The 23071-nt window shown below is 43.6% G+C and overlaps 2 protein-coding genes across 2 annotated transcripts in view; both read left to right on the forward strand.

Annotated features, from left to right (window-relative positions):
• The window catches only part of LOC132398629 (arf-GAP with GTPase, ANK repeat and PH domain-containing protein 3-like), a 501357-nt gene that overhangs the window by 111309 nt on the left and 366977 nt on the right, over positions 1 to 23071 (forward strand). The gene's annotated exons all lie outside the window — the stretch shown is intronic.
• On the forward strand, positions 14760 to 18349 carry LOC132380491 (general transcription factor II-I repeat domain-containing protein 2-like). Its single transcript, XM_059949384.1, has 2 exons — positions 14760 to 17891; positions 17977 to 18349. Exon 1 carries the CDS (start codon positions 15953 to 15955, stop codon positions 17291 to 17293), a length of 1341 nt encoding a protein of 446 aa, XP_059805367.1. The 5' UTR covers positions 14760 to 15952; the 3' UTR covers positions 17294 to 17891; positions 17977 to 18349.

Below are 23071 nucleotides of genomic sequence, written 5' to 3' on the forward strand. Positions count from 1 at the left end.
AGGGAAGCACCACATCACTGAGTGCACAGGATAACACTTTCACTGAGTAACACTGGTAACATAAACAAATTAACTCCACACACCTAACTCAGTGTGATAGCAATAACTACACTACTGTATATAAGTAGCTATTGCCAGGCACAGAGGAAGCTGCGGGAGGGCAGACACCCATATTTAATCACCCTCCAGTTAAACTCATCTGTATTTTTTCCCCTGAATAGAACTAGAACAAAAAAATGATGTCACTCTCTCAATGACCTGAGAACAATTAAAGGCCTTGAAGAGCCAGGGATGCAGAAGGCAGGCAGCTCACAGGGGGAAGGCCTTTTTGGAAAGAGAAGCCTTCAAATGCAGTGAAAGGTCGGCAGCAGAGCATTACCCCGTGGGGGTGGGGCACAAAGGTGGGGGGGGGGGAGAAATGTTTACGGGTGTTGGAGGCAGAGGGCAGTCAACCATCAGGGTAAGAAGGGAGAGGTATATTTGAGGAGGAGACCATTTTTGGAAGAAGGGAGAGGGGAAGGAAAAGGGTGAGTGTGATGACAGGGAGAAGGATATCCAGCAGTGTGGGTGGATACATTATAGGAGGGATGGTCACATTGGACACTGTAGGTGGGTTCAAAACCCACTGAGAGTTAGTTGAGCTGGATGCAAAGAAGAAACGCTGTTGTGCAGTTTATCTGTGGACACGGAAGTGGCTCTGCAGTCCCAGTCTGGAAGTGCAGAGAGGCTGCTGTTCTGTGACGCCACTCACGGTTTTCCATCAGTTTTTGGCAGTGCCTGTCTTCAAAACTGGTGTAGGCCTAATAGCGCAAGGCTTGCCAGCGGGTTCTGTCAGCAGCTTCAGCTTATAGTTCCCTTGGCTGGATGTCACAGTAGCGTAGGGCTTACTTCACAGCATCTTTGTAGTGCTTGCATGGACAACTTTGAGGTCTCTTTCTGGTCTCCAGTTCACATAGAGCAGCTGGTGAGACATACGCTGTTGTCCATTCTGATGATGTGTCCCAACCACCTGATCAGGGACTCAATGCTGGTGGACTCTATGCGATCCAAGACCTCCAGGTTAGAGACACGGTCTTGCCAAGGATGGAGCGGAGGGCGCGCGTGTGAAATTTTTCCAGTTGTTTGATGCGTCATCGGTACAGAGTCAAGGTCTCACATCCATATAGGAGAGAAGGGATGACCACAGCTCTGTAGACTTCTAGCTTTGTGGAGATGCGGACATTGTGTTGGTTGAGCACTCTGGTATACAGCCTCCCCAGAGCCTGGATGGCTTTGCTGATCCTGGAGTCAATTTCTTTGTCCAAAGATCCATCACTTGAGATGATGCTTCCCAAGTATTTGAAGCTGTTTACATTTGTCAGCTGGGTGTCATCAACAGTGATTTTTGGTTCTATGGGGTTGGTGTTTGGCATGGGCTGGTGAAGAACTTCAGTCTTGTTCAGGCTGATAGTCAGGCCAAAGGGCATAGCAGCGTCTGAGAATTTGTTCACCACCAACTGTAGATCACTGTTTTTGTGCGCCAGGAGCGCACAGTCATCAGCAAAGAGGGTTCCTTGAATGACTGTATGGAGGCACTTCTTCCGTGCGTTCAAGCGACGGAGGTCAAAGAGAGAGCCGTCCAATCGGTACCTGATATACACTCCCTCCTTCAGACCTTGGACAGCACCTGACAACATGCAAGTGAAGAACAGATTGAACAGGACTGGGGCTAGTACACAGCCTTGCTTCACCCCATTGGAAATGGCAAATGCAGCTAACGTATCACCACTACAAAGGACCTGTCCTGTCATTCCATCATGGAGCAGCTGGATCGTCTTCACAAAATGGCGGTTATGGGCATCCATAACGTCTTAGGATGATCCAGAGTGCCTCCCTGTTTACAGTGTCAAATGCCACCCTGGCATTGAGGTCTCCCAAGATGAAGAGTTTGTTCCTGGTGGAGGTTGTCTGAATAGTCTAGTACAGGTCCTTGTAGAAACTTTCCTTGTCTTCGTCTGGATTCACAAAAGTTGGTGCATAGACACTGACAATGGTGATATACCGGGACTTGCTGACAGGAAAGCGGAACTTCATGATACGTTCATTTATTCCAGTGGGTAGAGTAGGGATGTTCTTCAGCAGAGCTGTTTTGATTGCAAAACCTACTCCGTGGATCCTGTCATCAGTCTGTGGTTTCCCTTTCCAAAGGAACATACATCCACTCATTGCTTCTCGTAATGAACCCTCGTCTGCAAGTCTGGTCTCACTGAGTGCAGCGAGGTCAATGCGGTAATGACGAAATTCAGCCGCTATGAGTGCTATTCATCTTTCAGGCCTTGCCACCTTGTCTCTATCCAGCAAGGTGCGAACCTTTCAGGCTCCAAAGATGAGCTTTCTTTTATTTGTTTCTCTTGATGCATGTCAACCGCTAAGGTGATGATCTGCCAGCTGCTAGCCAGATGTTGTGGGGCAGGCAATGTTTAGGGTGCCTTTTCTAACCCTCTCCCTCATGCGAGGGTGGGCAGTGTTGCCCTAAAAAGGGCTGCCCAGTCGCCCTGGATGCTGCCGGACATCTCTGCCTCCCCGGTTACAGAGAAGAATCACCACTGTTCCAAAGGCAGCCTACGTGCATGTTTGTGACTATAACTGCCAGTGGTCATCTCTACCTGCTGCTTCACCACTCCCCCATCACCGCAGGGCTTGACGAGATGAGTTTGGACTGAGATGAATTGCACCACAGAAACCTGTGTGTGATGGAGTTTTAAGTGGAACAGCTGTTGCACAGTGGCAATCCTATTCTCTTGGCAGAAGAGACCTTGATCCAGTGGCATGGACAGCCATTACGGCTGGAGACCTCTTCTGCTGCAGTGGATGACCAGAATATCTAAGTGTCTTGTCATGCTCTTAGCGCTCCACAATGCCTGCTGCCCTGCCTTCTTGACCGTTGGACCATTAATCGGTCTCCTCTGCTCAAACTGCCAGGGCCAGACTTCACACGCTGGGATAGACAGATCCCCTACCTCACCGAGGGTTGAAGACCCGTTGGCAACCTTTACCTGGTTTGGCCCGTCTGCCGAGACGGTTTACCGGGGTGTAGCCGCTGCGTGTGTTACAGCTACTTGGAGTTACAGGTTAGAGCTGAGTGCCAGGTGGGGACCAAAGGTGGACGAGCTGCCCTGAAAAGGTCACAGCAGGCCCCCACCAGAGGTGCTACCCCTCCTTAGACACCCCATACACCCAGACTCAGAGAACATCCCAGATAACAGCCCCACAGATCACAAACTACGGCTCTGCATTTAGGCAGTGGTTCAGCATTAACATGTTGGAGACTCGTGCCACTCCAAATATACCGCCACAACCATGGCAATTGGACATAAAAATTCATCAGCCATTAATCTGTGGAAAAACAATGTGACTGCATGAGAGAGTCTGCCAATTTCATGGAATCCACTTGTACAAACAAGTTGGCTTTGGTTTCATTGCCTCTTTGACAGTACTCTCAAGTTATACTGCAATATCCTAGACTTTGGGCACCAGTACAGAAGTTTGCAGAGTATCACCAAACTCCCAAGTGACATACACACCCCTGTGAACCAGATCATCACACAGAAATCTATTGTTTCATGAACTCACACCTCAATCCTCCGTGCGCCAAGGAGAACAATCCCATCTACATTTTCATCCAGGTCGTTTATACACATCACAAACAGCAGAGGTTCCAGCTCAGATCCCTGTGGTAACCACTAATTACAGACCTACAACTCAAATAAGTCCCTTCAACCACTTCCCACTGTCTTCTATGTGCAAGTCATTGGGTTCACTGCGGACCCAATGCATCTTGATCTTCTGGTTTAACCTCCCATGAGGGACTTTGTAAAACGCCTTACTAGAATCTATGCAGACAACAGCCATTGCCCTACCCTCATCAATCTCTCATATCACCTAGTCAAAAACCTCAGTCAAGTTGATAAGGCACAACCTGCCATGTACAAATTAGGCTCTCCCTAATTTGGCCATGGGTTTCCAAATGCTCATATCCTATTCCTTTCTCCAGCAATTTCCTTACAACTGACATGAGACTCCTTGGTCTCTAGTTTCCAGGATTTTCCCTTGTTTCCTTGTCCCTTTTTAATCGAGATACAACACTAGACACTCACCAGTCGTCTGGAACCTCACCTGTGACTAAAGAGGATGCAAGTATACTGGTCAAGGGCCCAGCAATTTTGTCCCTTGCCTCCTTCAATAACCTGGGGTAAATCCCATCAGGTCCTGGGGACTTATCCACCTTAATACTTTTTAGAAGGCCAACACTTCCTCCTCCCTGCCTTTTAAATGCGGTAACATATTTATGCAGTAAGCACTGATTTCCTGATCCTCTATATCCTTTTCCTTGGTAAACGCTGAAGAAAACTACTCTTTTAAGTACCTCACTCACATTCTCTGCATTCAAGTGGTCCCACCCTCTCCCTAGTTATCCTTTTACTCTTGATGTATGTTATAGAATGGCTTCAAATCGAATCAAATTAAGTTTAATTATCATTCAAACTATATGTAGACGCAATTGAATGAGACAGTTTTCCTCCAGGGCCAAGGCACAAAATATTCAAAATAGCAAGCAAGCATTCAAGAAATAGTGAGCAACATAATTCAAAATATCAAGCAAAGAAGTATACTCGAGGGGGAAAAAGAAACCTGTACCCAAGACCCCAACTGATAATGTCCTACAATCAATGATACAGTCTCCCGGCAGTGTACAGAGGCACGCAATCCAGCCTGTTATTCCATCACTCAAACACAGGCAGGCAGCACCAAGAGGCAAGACCAGGCCCAAACCCAGCACAACCATGCTGCAGTGCTTCCATGTCCTTCGCCTGGTCTGCAGCAGCAAGGAAGCCCTAGGCTTGAGGCCTAGTTCGCACTACAACTGAGGCTATGTAGCTCCTATGTTGACTGTCCCTGCACAAGACAAGGTTAACAGGCCTGCGGCAATGTACATTATCACTGTCAAACAGAGTCTTATGATCACGAGTGAAATGTCGGAGACGATCTCCCATGGTTATACTGCACCAACTCCAATGCTTCCGAGTGGGCAGCAAGATGGTCTGCAGCCTTGTGATTCACCTTAATCTTGCCAATTACTTTTCATGGCCCTTCCTGGCTTTCCTAATTCCCTTCTTTAGTTCTTTTCTGGCTTCTTTATACTCATGCTTCATTTGATCTTGAGTTTCGAAACTTTATATACTTTTCCTTTTTCTTCTTGACTAAATTCATCACCTCTGTGGACATCCTTGGTTCCCTTATCTTTTGATCGCTGCCCTTCCTTCTAACAGGAACGTGCCTTTTCTGTTCTCTGTGCAATTGATCTTTAAACACCTTCCAAGTATCTGATGTGGACTAGCCAGAGAAAAGATGTTCCCAATTAACACTTCTTAAGTTCTTGCCTAATGCCCTTGTAATTTGCCCCACTCCAATTTAAAACTCTCCTACAAGGCCCATACCTGTTCTTCTCTATAGCTATCCTAATGATAAGGAGTTATGGTTACTGTCCCCTAACTGCTCACCCACTGTCAGTCACCTGGCCAGGTTCATTACCCACAGCAGGTCCAGTATGGCCACTCCTTTCATTGGACCATCCACAAATTGATTTAAGAAACCTTCCTGGATACACATAACAATTTCAGCTCCATCTAAACCCTTTGAAGGTCTCCGTTTAGATTAAGGAAATTGAAATCCCCCATGAAAACAACCCTATTATTTTTACACTTTTTTTTAATTTTATGACATATCTGTTCCTCAATGTCATGGTGGCTATTAGGGGTCTGTAGTACGATCCCATCACTGTGATTGCACGCTTCCTATTTTTGAGTTATACCCAAATGGACTCGGGAGTCTGACCCCTCCATTGTATCTCCTCTTATTGCGGCTATGAATATAACATGAGCTGGCCTGAGGCCCATGATATCTTTGGTGCTGAGCATGATGCCAAGTTAAACTAAATCTCTTCTGCCTGTGCATGGTCCATACCCCTCCATTATCTGCATATTCACATGCTTATCAAAAAGCCTCTTGAACACTACATTTCATCTGCTTCCACTCCCACCCCGGCAGTGCTTTCCAGACACCCACGACTCTTAACTTGTCTTGCACATCCCCTTTAAAATTTCTGCCTCTTTCATTGAAGCTATGCTCTCCAGAATTTGACAGTTTGATCCTGGGAAAAAGATTCTGTCTGTCTATCCTATTTTTTAAAACTTCCTTCAGGTTTTCCCTAAGTTCCTCAGAAAACAACCCATCCAGTCCTTATAGCTGGTACCTTCTAATTTGGGTATCATCCTGGTGAACCTCTTCTGAAGCCCCTCCCATCCTTTCACAGCCTCCACATCCTTCTAATGGAAGGGCGATCAGAACTGCACACAACCATAACATGACATAATGACTCTTAATTTTTACCATCTCCCTTGCAATGAAGGCAACCATGCCATATGGCTTCTTTGCTGCTTGATCTGCTTCATGTACTCATGCTGAGCTTGTCAATTCCATCAGCTTTACCTCCAACTTTCACCCTACCTTTAAATTCACTTGGTCTGTTTCTGACACCTGCTTCCCCTTTCTCTGACCTCTCTGTAGGCAAACTGTATATCAGCATCTTATCTGTTTCCAGAATGTGGTATTACTTTCCAGGACATCAGAAATACCATTCTTCAAAAAAAACCCAGGGTTTCCCTTCATCCACCATTGATGCTACCCTCACCCACATCCCATCCATTTCCCGGACATCCGTGCTCACCCCATCTTCCCAAAGCCTTAACAGGGTTAGAATTCCACTTGGCCTCATCTACCATCCATGAGCTTCTGCATCCAACATATCATTCTTCACAACTTCTGCAATCTCCAAAGGGATCCTACCACCAAACACATCTTCAACTCTTCCCTGCCTCCCCACTTTCTGCTTTCCGCAGAAGTCGCTCCTGCCTTGATTCCCTTGACCTTTTATCTCCCCCTACTAATTTCCCTCCTGGCACATATCCTTGCAAGCAACAGAAATACTACATCTCTCCATTTACCTCTTCCTTTACTTCCATTCAGGGCCCCAAAATGCCCTACCATGTGAAGAAACACTTCACCTGTGAATCTGTTGCATCCAATGCTCCCAGTGTGGCCTCCTGTACATTGGTGAGACCTGATGTAAATTGGGAAACCGCTTTGAAAATGGAATTTCACAATGGCCAAACATTTTAATTCCTATTCCCATTCCTGTTCTAACCATGAGGGCACTCTTAGGGTGGTGTACTCCAAGCTGATGGCATGAACTGATTTCTCCTTCTGGTAATTTTTTTTCCTTTCCCCTTTCCTCTTATTCTATTCCCCACTCTACCCTCTTACTACTTCTCACCTGCCAATCCCCTCCCTCTGGTTCCCCCCCCCCCCCACCTTCTATTTTGCCCATGATCCTCACTCCTCTCCTATCAGATTCCTCTTTCTCCAGCCTTTTACATTTCCCACCCACCAGGCTTCATCTGTCACTTTACTGCTAGTCCTCTTTCTCATCACCCCCACCCCCACCTTTTATTCTGGCATCTTTCCCTTTCATTTCTAATCCAGGGGAAGGGTTTTGGCCTGAAACAACAACTTTTTATTCATAGATACTGCTGACATGCTGAGTTCCAACAGTTTGTGTGTGTTGCTCTGGATTTCCAGCATTTGCAGAACCTCTTGAGTTTCTGATTTGATGCCTCTGTTTCCATTGCCACTTTCAGGAAGCTGTGGACTTGGATCTTAAGATCCTTTGGTACGTTATTGTTGTTAAGGTTTCTACATGAATTACGTGCAACACCTCACATTTACCTGGACGAAACTCATTCTGGTGGTGAATGGTGATTCAATTGTGCTTTCAAAAGAGAGGTGGATAAATAAGTCATTGCAAAAATTTTTGAGTGCTTTGAGGAAAGAGTGGTGAACTGGGATTCAATGATTGCAGTATAAAGAGCCAGCAGAGATTCGATGGACCAAATGTGTGTCCCAGTTTTGTAGCAGCTCCTTAATCCTATGAAAAGACTATTATAGTTATTACTATTCTGCTTGGTGAAATGTACAATGTCAACAGCGTTCTTGCAAAACAAACATGTCAGTAGGTTGAAATTGTAATTAGTTCTGATTTTCTTCCACTTCATTGAAGCATGTAAGTGTATCATGAATCCTGGCCTGCCTTGAGTGTTTACATAGAACAATACAGTACAGAGACAAGCCTTCGATCTTCAAAGTCTGTACTGACTGTGATGCCAGTCCAAGCTAATGATATCTGTCTGCACGTGCTATCTGCTTCTACCACTTCCCATGGCAGTGCATTCCAGGCATCAATAACTTTAAAAATCTTGCCATGTAAGCCTCCTTTAAATGTTCCCCACTCTCACATTAAAGCTTATACCCTGCATCCTGGGGGGAAAAGATTCTGGCTATCTACCCTAGCTAAAGCTCTAAATGCTATAATTTCCCCAACATAATTAAAATAGGTGCCATTTTGAATTCCCTTGATGTGTACTTACTTGTCACCTTATCTAATAAGCTTAATTTGCTAAGTTAGCAAATGGCTTCCATATTGGTATTTCCCTCAACCTTGATTTTCTCCCTTTCCCAGCTTAGCAACTGTGTTTCTTCCCTTCTGTGGTTTAAACCCATGACTTACTAGTTTTGCCTGGTATCCTGCACCAGCACTTGGCAAGCCACAGCCATTGGATGCCCAGAGTAATGAGCTAATTTCATGTGTCATGTTCTGCTTTGGTAGAAAATGTGAGCAATCACAGGGGAACAGAAATAATTTTAACTTGCATGTAGGACAAATGCCACTGGGCTGTGATTGTTTAAACCTCACACTCCGATGTCTATCCTGGATCAGTCCAAACTAATTTGATTGCCTTGCTATCTACCAGTAACCCTATACTACAGATAGAATACTGTGTGCAAACCTGGTCATCAAGCATTTGGTAGGATGTGATTGTGTTAGAAAGGTTGCAGTGGAGAGTCAAGAGGATGTTGCTTGAAGTGGACCATTTTAGTTGTGTGAGAAGAACTGACGGGCACCTTAGTGATGTGTACAAGATTGTGAAGAATGTACACAGGGTAGATGGTAGGAATCTTCTCATTATAGAACTCTCAGATATTAGAGGATTTAGGATAAAGAGTAAAGATGTTAGAGGACATCAGGCAGAATTTTTTTATAACAACAAACCCAAAATGCTGGAGAACCCAGCTAGTCAGGCAGCATCTATGGCAATGAATAAACAACCATCATTTCGGGACGAGACCCTTCTTCAGGGAAGTCCTGAAGACCCATTGACTTTTATCTGGATTATAGCCCTCCTAACCCTACTCTTCTATGCACTTCTCTTAAATGTTGAAATCAATTCTGCATCTGCAACATCTGCAAGCAGCTACACTTGCACCACTCTCTAAGTAAAGAAGTTCCCCCTTAGGTTCCCCTCAAATATTTTACAGTTTGCCCTTAACCTATGACCTGTAGTTCTAATCTCATCATCCTTAGTGGAAAAAACCTGAATGCATTTACCCTATCTATACCCCTCATAATTTTGTATACATCTACAAATCTCCCCTCATTCACTTAAGCTCTGGGAATAGAGTTCTAACCTATTCAATCTTTCCCTGTAATTCTGGTCCTCAAGTCCTGGCAACATCCTTGTGAATATTTTCTATACTCTTTCAACCTTACATCTTTCCTGTAGATTATTGAGTAGAACTGCACATAATACTTCAAATTGGATGTCACCATGCTTTATAGAACTTCAACATAAAACCCCAACTCTGGTACTCAGTACTTTCATTTATGAAGGCCAATGTGCCAAAAGCTTTCTTTAAGATGCTGTGTACCTGTGGCACCATTTTCAATGAATTATGGATCTGTTCCACTGTTGATTTATGGATGTGTTGTGTGTGTTGTTATGGATCTGTTTCCCCAGATCCTTCTGTTCTTCCACAATCTTCAGTGCTTTATCATTCCCTGTCTAAGTCCTACTTTGGTTTGTCTTTCTGAAGTGCAACACTTCACAGTTATCTGCATTAAATTCCATCTACCATTTTTCAGCCCATTTTTCCAGCTGGTCCCGATCCTGCTGCATATTTTGAAAGCCTTTCTTGCTGTCCACAATGCCTCCAGTCTTAGTGTCATCTGCAAATTTACTGATCTACTTTACCATATTATCGCCCAGATCATTGATACAGATGACAAACAATAACAGACCCACTGATCCCTGCAGCATACCACTTGTCACAGGCCTATAGTCAGAGTGGCAACCATCTACCTCTACTCATTGGATTTTCCCACAAAACCAATTTAGAATCCAGTTTACTACTTCATCCTAAATGCCAAATGACTGAACCATTTTGACCAGATTCACATGTGGGATTTTGTCAGAGGCCTTGCCAAAGTCCATGTAGACAATGTCCACTGCTTTTCCTTCATAAATTCTCATGGAACCTTCTCGAGAAATTGTAAGATTGGTTATAGATGACCTCCCACATACAAAGCCATGTCGGCTATCCCTAATCAGGCTCTGTGTATCTAAATACTTATGTCCGGTTTCTTAGTGTACCTTCCAATCTGTTACTCACAACTGATGTCGGGCTCACTAGCCTATAGCAACATGCACAACACGCTGGAGGAACTCAGCAGGTTGGGCAGCATCCATGGAAACGAACAGTCAATGTTTCGGGTCAAGACAAAGGGTCTCGGCCCGAAACGTTGACTGTTCTTTTCTACAGATGCTGCCTGACCTGCTGAGTTCCTCCAGCGTGTTGTGCATGTTACTTAGACCCCAGAATCTGCGGAGTATTTTGTGTTTATCACTGGCCTATAATTGCCTGGCTTATTGAACCATGGGACAACATCAGCCATCCTCCAGTTTTCTGGCACCTCACCCGTGATTAAGGACATTTTAAGTAGCTCTGCCAGGGCACCTGCGATGTCTGCACGAGTCTCCCATATGATCTGAAGCCCTGGGGATTTATCCACCTAACTTGCAGCAAGACAGCTAGCATCTCCTTCTCTGTAATCCTTATATGGTCCATGACCTCATTCCTGTTTTATCTCAGTAGGATGCACTGTTTCTGTGTTCTGAGTAAATACATATGCAAAAAATCCATTTAAAATCTCCCCATTTCTTTTGACTCCATGCATAGATTACCATGCTAATCTTCAAGTAAGCCAATTTTGTCCTTTGCAATCCTTTTGCTCTTAATATATCCATAGAATCCCTGGGATTCTCCTTCACCTTGTCTGCCAGAGCAGCATCTTGCTTTCTTTTAGCCCTCCTGATTTCCTTCCCAAGTGTTCTCTTGCAATTTTTATACTCAAGCACCTCACCTGTTCCTTGCTACCTATGTCCTTCTTCTTAACCAGAATCTCAATATCCCTCCAAAATTAAAGTTAACTGAACCTGTTATATTTACCTTTTTTCCTTAGTGCAACTTGCAGACCCTGTATTGTCATAATTTCATTTTTGAATGCCTCCCACTTATTAAGGATTCCTTTGCCAGAAAACCACCTACCCCAATCCTCACTTGCGAGATCCTTTCTGATGCCATCAGAATTGGCCTTCCTCCAGTTGAAAACTTCAGCCTGAGGACCACTCCTGTTTTCCTTTATAATTATTTTAATAGTAATGGAATTATGAACACTAGATTCAGTTTTCCCCTACACACACACACACACACACACACACACACATACACTTCTGTCACCTTCCCTGTCGTCTTATTAATAGGAGATACAGTATCACACTCTCTCTAGTTGGGAGCTTTTTACTGATTAAGGAAATTTTCCTGAATGCATTTGAAAAAACTATTCCATCCAGTCCCTTTATCGTATGGGAGTTTGGGTCAATATTTTTAAAAAATCATTTATTGCAACATTATTTTTCATGCCACTGTGGTTTTTCTATAAATTTGCTCCTCTAAATCTTGTTGACTATTGGGTGGTCTATAATATCCCATTAATGTGGTCTTTCCTTTCTTACTTCTCAGTTCTATCCATATAGCCTCAGTAGGTGAGCACTCCTGTCTGTCCTGTCTGAGCACTGCTGTGACATTTACCCTGACTAGTAACGCTACCCCTCCCCCTCTATCATGTCTAAAGCAACAAGACCCAAGAGCTTTGAGCTGCCAGTCCTGCTCCTCCTGCAACCAAGTCTCACTAATAGATACAATGTCATAATTCCCCATGCTGATCCAGTGCCCAAAGCTCATCCACCTCACCTGCAATGCTCCTTGCATTGTATAGACCAGGGGTCGACAACCCGCAGCTCCGGAGCCGCATGCGACTCTTTCATTGTGCTGTGGCTCCCCGTTGTTTGTTAGTTTTTGAAATGTAATTCGAAATTTGAAGATTATGGTGATCTTGTACAATCTAAAAACGTTGTGGAGACCAGATTTCCTGGCACATCCGAACCGGCTCACAATTAGCCACCGTTCCGGCTAAGGGAGATAGCCTACGGGGGTTTGTGAGTACGTGTCTTTTGGAGCATCCGCGCCCACGGGGACGGGTTGAGGGAGGCTTTAAAGCAAGGCTGTTTAGTTCGAATAAAGTTACCTTTGACTGCAGTGTCTTTATTTTAGTGCTGCGTGCAGCACACCGCTACAACGTGTTTTTTTATCGCTATTAATATACATCACCACTGCCAATGCCTGACACCCGCCAGTGCGCGCTTTCTTTTAATTCTTCGATCCAAGGTAGGCTAACTATGGAGTAACCTTCAACCCAACGTCTTTTTTTCGGAGTTCAAAATGTTTTTGTTGCATGCAGAAATGTAATTTTGTTTTCTCTGCAGGAGTTCATCAATTTCATAAATGCAACACATTATAGTTTGTTTATACATAGCATAAAGGCAAAAAAAAACCGTTGTATGCAGTGTTATTTCATTTTAAATGTCAAACAGGTTTTGTGGCTCCCAGTGTTTTCTTTTCTGTGGGAAATGGGTCCATATTGGCTCTTTCAGTGGTAAACGTTGTCGACCCCTGGTATAGACAGAGCTCAAAACTTGCCACCATTCTCAACTTTTCACTTCCTGTCTCTGTATGTAGGTTTAACATCTGCTTTCCCCCAAACCACTCCCTTATCTGCCCTAGCACTGTGGTTCCCATCCTCCCAACTCTAGCAAACTTCCCGTGGTACAAATAGCTTTCCTGAGATCACCGCCCTGGATGTCCTGTCCTTTAACTTAGCACCTAACTTCCTGAACTCACTTTGCAAGACCTTGTCACCCTTGCTGATGATGTTTTTGATACCAAATGTACCACCCTCACCCATAATTATGCTATGGATCCAGTCTGAGATGCCCCTAACCCTGGGACCTGGAAGGGAACATAACATCGAGAATCTTGTTCTTGTCCACTGAACTTCCTGTCTATTCCCCTATTTGTTGAATCCCTTCTTTCTTCCCCCCCACTCCCCCTTCCCATCTGAGGCACAGAGCCAGACTCTATGCCAGAGACCTGACTGCTGTGGCTTTCCTCTGCTAGGTTGTCCCTCAATGATATCCAAAGCTACACACACAAAATGCTGGAGGAACAATATCCAAAGATGTATACTTATTGACAGGAATGGCCACAGGGGTACCCTGCACTGGCTGCCTATCGCCTTTCCCTATCCTGATGGTCATCCCATTAGTTACCTTCCTGTATTTCTTGTCAGTCAACCCCTCTGCTGTTTATGAGTGTTATAAATGAATGTGGAAATGGACAGGTGAGTTAGTAAGTTAGCAGATGCCAGAAAGGTTGGTGGCTTTATGGATATTGCAGAAGCTTGTTGGATATCGACAGGATGCAGCTGGGCTGAGAAGTGATTGGTGGAGTTAATGTACTTTGTTAGAGATATGTACTTTTTTGGCTCAACGAGCCTGCGCAGCCCAGTAATACCCATGTGACCAATTAATCTTCTAACTTGTCCGTTTGTGAAATGTGGGAGGAAACCGGAGGACATGAAGGAAACCCACGCAGTCACCAAGAAAACATACAAGCTCCTCAGAGACAGCAGCAGAATTGAACCTGTATCACTGATGCTATAATACCATTGCGATAACCGCTATGATACCATGCTACCCTTTGCAGTTCACTCTGAAAAGTGAGAAGTGATATACTTTGGAAGAGTAAACTTGAAGGCAGAATATATGTCTGGATTGCTGAAATTCTGATGTTTATACTCAAAGGCTAGAAAGACTTGGTTGGGAACTAAATTATCTTTAAGGTTAAAAGAATGTACAAAAGACATGAGAGCAGAAGGAGGCCATTCAACCCCTTGTGCCTGTTCTGCAATTTAATATGATCACTGCTGATGTTTTGCCTCTGTGCTCCTTTACCACCTGATCAAAGTGTCATGGCAAGAAGAAAAGGTATGTTTCAAATTAGAATCATGTGGAATATCATGTCTGTTCCCTGATGCATTTGCTCGCTGGGCTGTTATCGGGGGATGGGTGGAAAAGATTGCAGTTATTGACTTCGATTGCTTTCAGTTGCTGGGAACTGAATGATGTTGCTAAGCAATACAACAATTTATAGAGGGGTGCTGAACAAAGCAAAGTTATTGTGACATTGTAAAGCATTTCATTGGGTGCTTGTGTATAAACACACCCAAGGCTAAAACATTTGAAGGGTTATATTCTGGGATTTTATTTCCTTGCTCTTGTTTGGGTAGACAAAGTGTTAAATGGTCCACTGAGATTCTGCCCTTACTGGTGTATGAGAGAAACATATTCACAAATTGGGGCAACTGGAACTTTTATTTGATCCTCCTGTCAATCCTCTTCTATGATATGGAAGCAAGGGAGCAGATCTAGAGGCTACTGTTGAAGGCTGATGAAAGCAGGTGTAATGACATAGAAGAGAAATTTGAACAATCATGAGCCACATGGATAAGATGGATTGTCACAATCTTTTTCCCAATGTTGGGACAGTCTAAAACTAGAGGGCTAAAACTAAGTTTAAGGTGAAAGGGGAAAGATTTAAAAGGGATCTGATAGGAAATGTTTTTGCACAGGGGGTGGTATCTGGAGTGAGCTGTCAGAGGAAGTGGTAAAGGCAGGTGAAATTAGAACATTTAATAAACATTTGGACAGGTACATGGGTACGATAGTTTTCATGCAGTATAGGCAACTGGGACCAGCTTGGAAAGTATTTTGATTGGCATGGTTCAGTTGGGCTCTGACACTACGATGTAGTTGAAGGTGAGATCAGGGAAAGGTAGATCTGATTGGATCATTGAAAGATATGGCACAGAACTCCTGAGCCCTCCCTGCCTTTCCTGTGGTTACTTTCCAGCAGTGGTAGTGGGGCTGCACTGTCAATGATTGCTGATTTATACCTTTCACAGCCTCACTTGCAACTTTACTAGTTTTGTGGCCTGCTGCCACTGCTCAGAGTGTGTAATTTGTCTGGGAAGCAAACCATTGGAGTTTTTTTTTGCAGAGCTTCGTCTAGGACGGGGGTCGGCAACCTGCGGCTCCCGAGCCATTTGTGGCTCTTTCACCTCTGTGCTGCGGCTCCCTGTGGCTTTGGGAAATAATTGGTCAGTATTTAATTAAAATGTATTTTATGTTAGTTTGTTAGCTTTTGAAATGTAATTCTAAATTTGAAGATTATGGTGATCTTGTACAATCTAAGTGTGGCGACACATTTCCTGGCACATCCGAAACGGCTCACAATTAGCCAGCATTCCGGCTAAGGGAGATAGCCTACGGTGGTTTGTGAGTACGCGTCTTTTGCAGCATCTGCGTCCATGGGGGCTGGGTTGAGGGAGGCTTAAAAGCAAGGCTGTTTAGTTCGAATAAAGTTATTCGACTGCAGTTTACTGACTGCGTGAGCACACCGCTACAACGTGTTTTTATCGCTATTAATATACGTCACCACTGCCAATACCTGACACCCGCCAGTGCGCGATTTCTTTAATTTTTCGATCCAAGGTAAGCCAACTATGGAGAATTCTAAAAAAAGAAAAGTGACTGAAGAAAACAGAACGTTTAATGATACGTGGACAGATTCATTTGCTTTCACTGTTGACGAGACTGGTTTACCGGTATGCTTAATATGCAATGAGAAACTAGCAAACAACAAAAAGTCAAATGTCGCAAGGCATTTCCACAATAAACACGCAGCCTTTGCTCAAAAATATCCGGATGGAGATGAGAGAAAAAAAGCCGTTTCGGAACTGATGCGGAAGGTTGATCTGAGCAAAAATCATTTCCAGAAATGGATGAAGTCTGGAAAATCAACGACATACGCCAGTTATATTGCCGCTCAGGAAATAGTCAGGCACGGGAAGCAGTTTACAGATGGTGAATATATAAAAGAATCTTTCATTAAGATTTCAGAACATCTATTCACGGACTTTAAAAACAAGAGTGAAATTGTGCAGAAAATCAGGGATATGCCCCTCTCTGCAAAGACTGTCAAAGACAGAACCATAAAAATGGCAGAAGACATCACAAGACAGCAAATTAAAGACATCAATTCAGCTGTGGCCTACTCGATTGCCTGTGACGAGTCTAAAGACAAAGGTGATATTGAACAAATAGCGTTGTTCTGCCGGTATGTAAACTCTGCCGGGCCACAGGAAGAACTGATTGAGTTGACACCTCTAAAAGACCAAACACGGGGGGAGGACATCTGTGAGGCTGTCTTGAATTGTTTAAGAGCCAAAGGAATAAAGACCACCCATCTGGTGTCAGTAGCTACTGATGGGGCACCGAATATGACGGGAACGCACAAGGGATTTGTGGCTTTACTGCAGAAGTCGCTGGACAGAAAGCTGCTGACTTTTCACTGCATCTTGCACCAAGAGGCACTGTGCGCTCAAACATTTCCTCCGGAATGCACAGAAGTAATGGATGTTGTCATTCAGATTGTCAATAAAATAATGGCAAAAAGTTTAAATCACCGTCAATTCCGTTTGTTACTGGACGAGCTGGAAAGCGCATATTCTGATCTCCTGCTGCACAACAAAGTCCGGTGGCTGTCCAAAGGGGAGGTGCTGAAACGCTTTGTCGCGTGTCTGGAAGAAGTGAAAACTTTCCTGGGCAGCAAAGGGCTCACCTTTCCTGAGCTGGAACAGCCAGAGTGGCTGGAAAAGCTACACTTCATGGTAGACATGACAGCGCACCTGAACACGCTGAACACAGCTCTTCAGGGGAAAGGACGCACAGCCCTGCACATGTTGGAGGATGTCTTGGCATTCGAGCGCAAGTTGACAGTGCTTGCCAGAGATTTACAGAAAGGCACTTTGTCTCACTTCCCCAATTTGAGAGAGTTCAAATAAGGTCACGACATGATAATTTCGGAGTATTTACATTCTGCAATCATCGCAATGCAAACATCGTTTGGGAAACGCTTCTGTGAGTTCAGAGAGGAAAAAAACACATTATCCTTCCCGGTCACTCCCTTAAGCATCGATCCTTCCCTACTGAATACGACTGCATTGGCAGGTGTGAGTCAACCTGATCTTGAGATGGAACTGGCCGACATAGCCGACAAAGACATATGCGTGTCCAAGTTTAGACGCTTGACAGCAGACCTTGAAGATGTTGCCCGTCAGAAGGCCGTTCTTGCTCAGAATCACAAATGGAGTGATATTGAAAACCTTCCAAAACCGGACAAACTTGTGTTCGAAACATGGAATGCTATGCCCGACATTTATGTAAACATGAAAAAGTATGCGCTTGGAGTCCTGTCGATCTTTGGATCCACATATGTATGTGAGCAGGTGTTCTCCAACATGAACTTTATTAAAAACAAACATCGCGCACGCCTCACAGATGACAGCTTGCGATCCTGTGTAAAGATGAAGGTGACGTCATACAGCCCTGATGTGCAGACGCTGTGCGCTGAGGTCCAGGAGCAGAAATCCCATTAACCAAGTATGATAAATATTTTAATTGCCTATTATTTTATGTATATTCATATTTTTTCATTGTTCAGTGAAATAGTCCTTTTATTTTTCAGGCTGACAGCTGGCTGATGTTATTTTTGGTTTGCTGCTGGCGGAAAATTTAAGTTCGGCGTTTTTCATAAATACAAGAAGGACTCAAATAGACATTGAATATTTTACTTAAAAGTAACTTTCAACCCAACGTCTTTTTTTTCGGAGTTCAAAATGTTTTTGTTGCATGCAGAAATGTAATTTCGTTTTCTCTGCAGGAGTTCATCAATTTCATAAATGCAACACATTATAGTTTGTTTATACATAGCATAAAGGCAAAAAAAACGTTGTATGCAGTGTTATTTCATTTTAAATGTCAAACGGGTTTTGCGGCTCCCAGTGTTTTCTTTTCTGTGGGAAACGGGTCCAAGTGGCTCTTTCAGTGGTAAAGGTTGCTGACCCCTGGTCTAGGAGAACTTTCATAAGATTTGTTACGACATACCTCTGTTAATAACAGCAGTCTTTTAACTTGGGGGGGGGGGGATTCCCACGGGGCTTCATGTAAGCATAATCAGACATAAACTGAATACCAAATTAAACTAAGATATATTGGAAAAGGTAATGGAAAAGTTGCACTAATAGTTGAATTTAAAGAAGGGGTAGCATGAAATTTTATTCATAGTGCCTTTAATGTAATGGAAGATCTTGAGAGGGAATTTGTGTTAGGTAACTTATTTAATGCCCCACAGGTAGTGGCTGCAGTGAGCACATCTGTAAGCTGCACGATCACATCTTGTCAGGGTTTCTGCAACCTCTTTCATCTACGGGGTGGGGGGGGGGTAGATACCATCAGGTACCTTCCAGTCCATCCTGGCTTGGAAATGTATCACAGTTCTTTAATAGATTCATGGAGTTGCACAGCACATCTTTGGCTCGCTGCATCCACATTGACTGTTCTGTCCACCTACACTAATCCCATTTGACTGCATCAGGCCCATATCATTCTGTGCCTTGCATGTTTTAAGAGCCTGTCTAAATATTTCTTTATCATACTGATTGTATCTTGTTCTACCACTCTTTGGCAGAGAGTTCTAGATACTAGCCATTGTGTGAAAATAAATAAAAACTTGCCTTCAGATCCCTTTAAAACTCCTGGCTCTCTCCTTAATCCATGTCCTCTTGTTTTTAATACAATTACTATGGGGGGGAAGAAAGTTGACTGTTCATCCTATCAATGCCTCTTGTAATCTGAAAGTTTTTATCAGGTCACCACAGCCTTTGTCGTTTCAGGGAAAATAAACCCAGTCTACCTGATCTTTTCCCACAACTAAATTCTTCAATACAGGCAACATCCTGATAAAGTTTGTCTGCACTGTGATCACATCTGTGATCACCACTGTGATCACATCTTTCCTATAGTGTGAAACCAGACTGCGTACAATACCCTAATCAGTTAACAGGCCCTTCGGCCAACTTGTCCATGCCAGTTGCAGTTGTGTTGCCCAGTGAGGTGGTCCCAGCATTTGGTCCATAGACCTATCTACAAACTAATTCAGATGGCTTTTAAATATTGTTGATGTACCTACCTCAACCACTATTTCTGGCAGATCAACCCTTTGCATGAGGAAGCTGCGCAATGTCCCTTTTAAATGTCTTCCCTCTGATCTACAATCTGTGCTCTTTTCCCTGGGAAAATAATGATGTGCTTTTCCCATTCTTTGCTCTTCCTGATCTTATGTACTTCTATCTGGCTACCCTTCATTCTCTTACGTTTCAGGGAATAAAGTCCTAGTCTGTGTAACCACTTTTTTTAAAACTCAAGCCATACTAAGTTTAACTTCCCATACTGTAACACTTTGCACTTGACGACCTTAAATTCCACCTGCCTTTCTATGGACAACTTCTCCAGTTGATCTATATTATATTGTAATCTCCACTGTACAATGTCATGCCACCCCACCTTTATCAGTCTTCTTCAGAATACTCAAATGAATTGGGCAGGACTTCCCCTGAACAAAGCCATGCTGACAACCTTGAACAGTTCCTGCTTTATCAAATGTGCATGGATCCTATTCTTTGGGAATTTGTCCTATAATTTCCCTGCCACTGATGTAAAACATACTGTTTTTGGTTTATCTCAGCTGCCCTTAAATCAAGGAGCATCATTAGTTTTGCTAAGGACAGATCAGGTCTGACTATTTTGATTCAATTCTTTGAAAAGATAAGAGCTTGTTGAAGGCGAGGTGATAGATGCAGTTTACTTCATTGACTAAAAGACCTTTGATATGATTGTACAAATGTTTGTATATGGCAGTTTGGTTTAAAAGGTTAAGGCCCATGGGATCCAAAGCAAATTGGCAAACTGTAATTAAAATTGGCTGGTGATAGGAGATGATAGGTGATGGTTGTTTTTGTGATTAGATACTGGTCACTGGTGGTGTCCCTGAAGTATTGGTGCTTGGACCCTTGCTGATAATAATATATATGGATGTGTGAGCCATGATCAATTAGTTCACAGCTTACAAGAAGATTGGTAGAGTTGTTGATTGTGTGGAAGGTAGCAATGGGCTGCTGAGTCTTATTGGCAGTTTGGTGAAATCTGGCAACTGGAGTTTAATCCAGACAAATATAAGGTGATGCCAATAAGATTAAAATATACACTGAGTAATAGATTCTTAGGGAGCACTGAGGAAGAAAGGGATCTTGGAGTACAAGTTCATAAATCCTTGAAGGTAACAATGCAGATTAATAATGTGGTTAGGAAGGCATATGGGACATTGATCTTCATTAGGGAAGGCATTGAAGAGAGAAGTAGAGAGGATATGCTCCAACTTTATACATTGTTGGTCAGAATGTGTGAAACATAGAAAACCTACAGCACAATACAGGCCCTTTGGCCCACAAAGTTATGCAGAACATGTCCCTACCTTAGAAATTACTAGGCTTACCTATACCCCTCTATTTTACTGAGCTCCATGTACCTATCTAAAAGTCTCTGAAAAGAACCTATCGTATCTGCCTCCACCACTGTTGCCCCCAGCCCATCCCACGCACTCATCACTCTCTGAGTAAAAAAAAACTTACCCCTGACAACTGCTCTGTATCTACTCCCCAGCACCTTAAACCTGTGTGCTCTTGTGGCAACCATTTCAGCCGTGGGAAAAAGCCTCTGACTATCCACATGATCAATGGCTCTTATCATCTTCTACACGTCTATCAGGTCACCTCTCATCCTCCGTTGCTCCAAGGAGAAAAGGCCGAGTTCACTCAACCTATTCTTTAAGGAATGCTCCCAATCCAGGCAACATCCTTGTAAATCTCCTCTGCACCCTTTCTGTGGCTTCCACATCCTTCCTGTAGTGAGGTGACCAGAACTGAGCACAGTACTCCAAATGGAGTCTGACCGGGGTCCTATATAGCTGCAACATTACTTCTCGGTTCCTAAATTCAATTCCACGATTGATGAAGGGCAATACAACTTTTTAACCACAGAGTCAACCTGCGCAGCTGCTTTGAGCGTCCTATGGACTCGGACCCCAAGATCCCTTTGATCCTCCACACTGCCAAGAGTCTTACCATTAATACTATATTCTGCCATCATATTTGACCTACCAAAATGAACCACTTCACACTTATCTGGGTTGAACTCCATCTGCCACTTCTCAGTCCTGTTTTGCATCCTATCAGTGCCCCGCTGTAACCTCTGACAGCCCTCCACACTATCCATAACACCTCCACATCATCAGCAAACTGACTAACCCATCCCTCCAGTTCCTCATCCAGGTCATTTATAAAAATCATGAAGAGTAAGGGTCCCAGAACAGATCCCTGTGGCATTCCCCGGTGACCAACCTCCATGCAGAATATGACCTGTCTGCAACCACTCTTTGCCTTTTTGTGGGCAAGCCAGTTCTGGATCCACAAAACAATGTCCCCTTGGATCCCATGCCTCCTTACTATCTCAATAAGCCTTGCATATGGAGTACCTTATCAAATATCTTGCTGAAATCCATATTCACTACATCTACTGCTCTTTCTTCATCAATGTGTTTCGTCACATCCTCAAAAAATTCAATTAGTTTTGTAAGGCACGACCTGCCCTTGACAAAGCCATGCTGACTATTCTTAATCATACCTCTCCAAATGTTCATAAATCCTGCTTCTCAGGATCTTCTCCATCAACTTAACAACCACTGAGGTAAGACTCACTGGTCTATAATTTCGTGGGCTATCTCTACTCCCTCTTTTGAATAAAGGAACAACATCCGCAACCCTCCAATCCTCCGGAACCTTGCTTGTCCCCATTGATGATGCAAAGATCATTGCCAGAGGCTCAGCAGTCTCCTCCCTCACCTCCCACAGTAGCCTGGGGTACATCTCATCTGGTCCAATTTGATGCTTTCCAAAAGCTCCAGCACATCCTCTTTCTTAATATCTACATGCTCAAGCTTTTCAGTCCGCTACAAGTTATCACGATAATCACCAAGATCCTTTTCCATAGTGAATACTGAAGTAAGTATTCATTAAGTACCTCTGCTGTTTCCTCCGGTTCCATACTCACTTCCCCACTGTCACACTTGGTAGGTCCTATTCTTTCATGCCTTATCCTCTTGCTCTTCATACTTGTAGAATGCCTTGGGGTTTTCCTTAATCCTGCCCACCAAGGCCTTCTCATGGCCCCTTTTGGCTCTACTTATCTCCTTCTTAAGCTCCTTCCTATTAGTCTTATAATCTTCTAGATCTCTAACATTACCTAGCTCTGAACCTTTTGTAAGCTTTTCTTTTCTTCTTGACTAGATTTATTCCAGCCTTTGTGCACCATGGTTCCTGTACCCTTCCATAACTTCCCTGTCTCATTGGAACATACCTATACAAATATCCACACAAATATCCCCTGAATATTTGCTACATTTCTTCCATACTTTTCCCTGAGAACATCTGTTTCCAATTTAAGCCTCCAATTTCCTGCCTGATAGCCTCATAATTCCCCTTACTTCAATTAAATACTTTTCTAACTTGTCTGTTCTTATCTCTCTCCAATGCTATTGTAAAGGAGCCAGAGTTATGATCACCATCTCCAAATTGCTCTCCCACTGAGAGATCTGACGCCTGACCAGGTTCATTTCCCAATACCATATCAAGTACAGCCTTTTCTCTTATAGGCTTATCTACATATTG

This window comes from Hypanus sabinus, chromosome 1 (assembly GCF_030144855.1).
Source record: "Hypanus sabinus isolate sHypSab1 chromosome 1, sHypSab1.hap1, whole genome shotgun sequence".
NCBI lineage: Eukaryota > Metazoa > Chordata > Chondrichthyes > Myliobatiformes > Dasyatidae > Hypanus > Hypanus sabinus.

Excerpts from the sequence above, each read along its gene's own strand:
- LOC132380491 (XM_059949384.1), top strand. The coding sequence starts at position 15,953 with ATGGAGAATTCTAAAAAAAGAAAAGTGACTGAAGAAAACAGAACGTTT.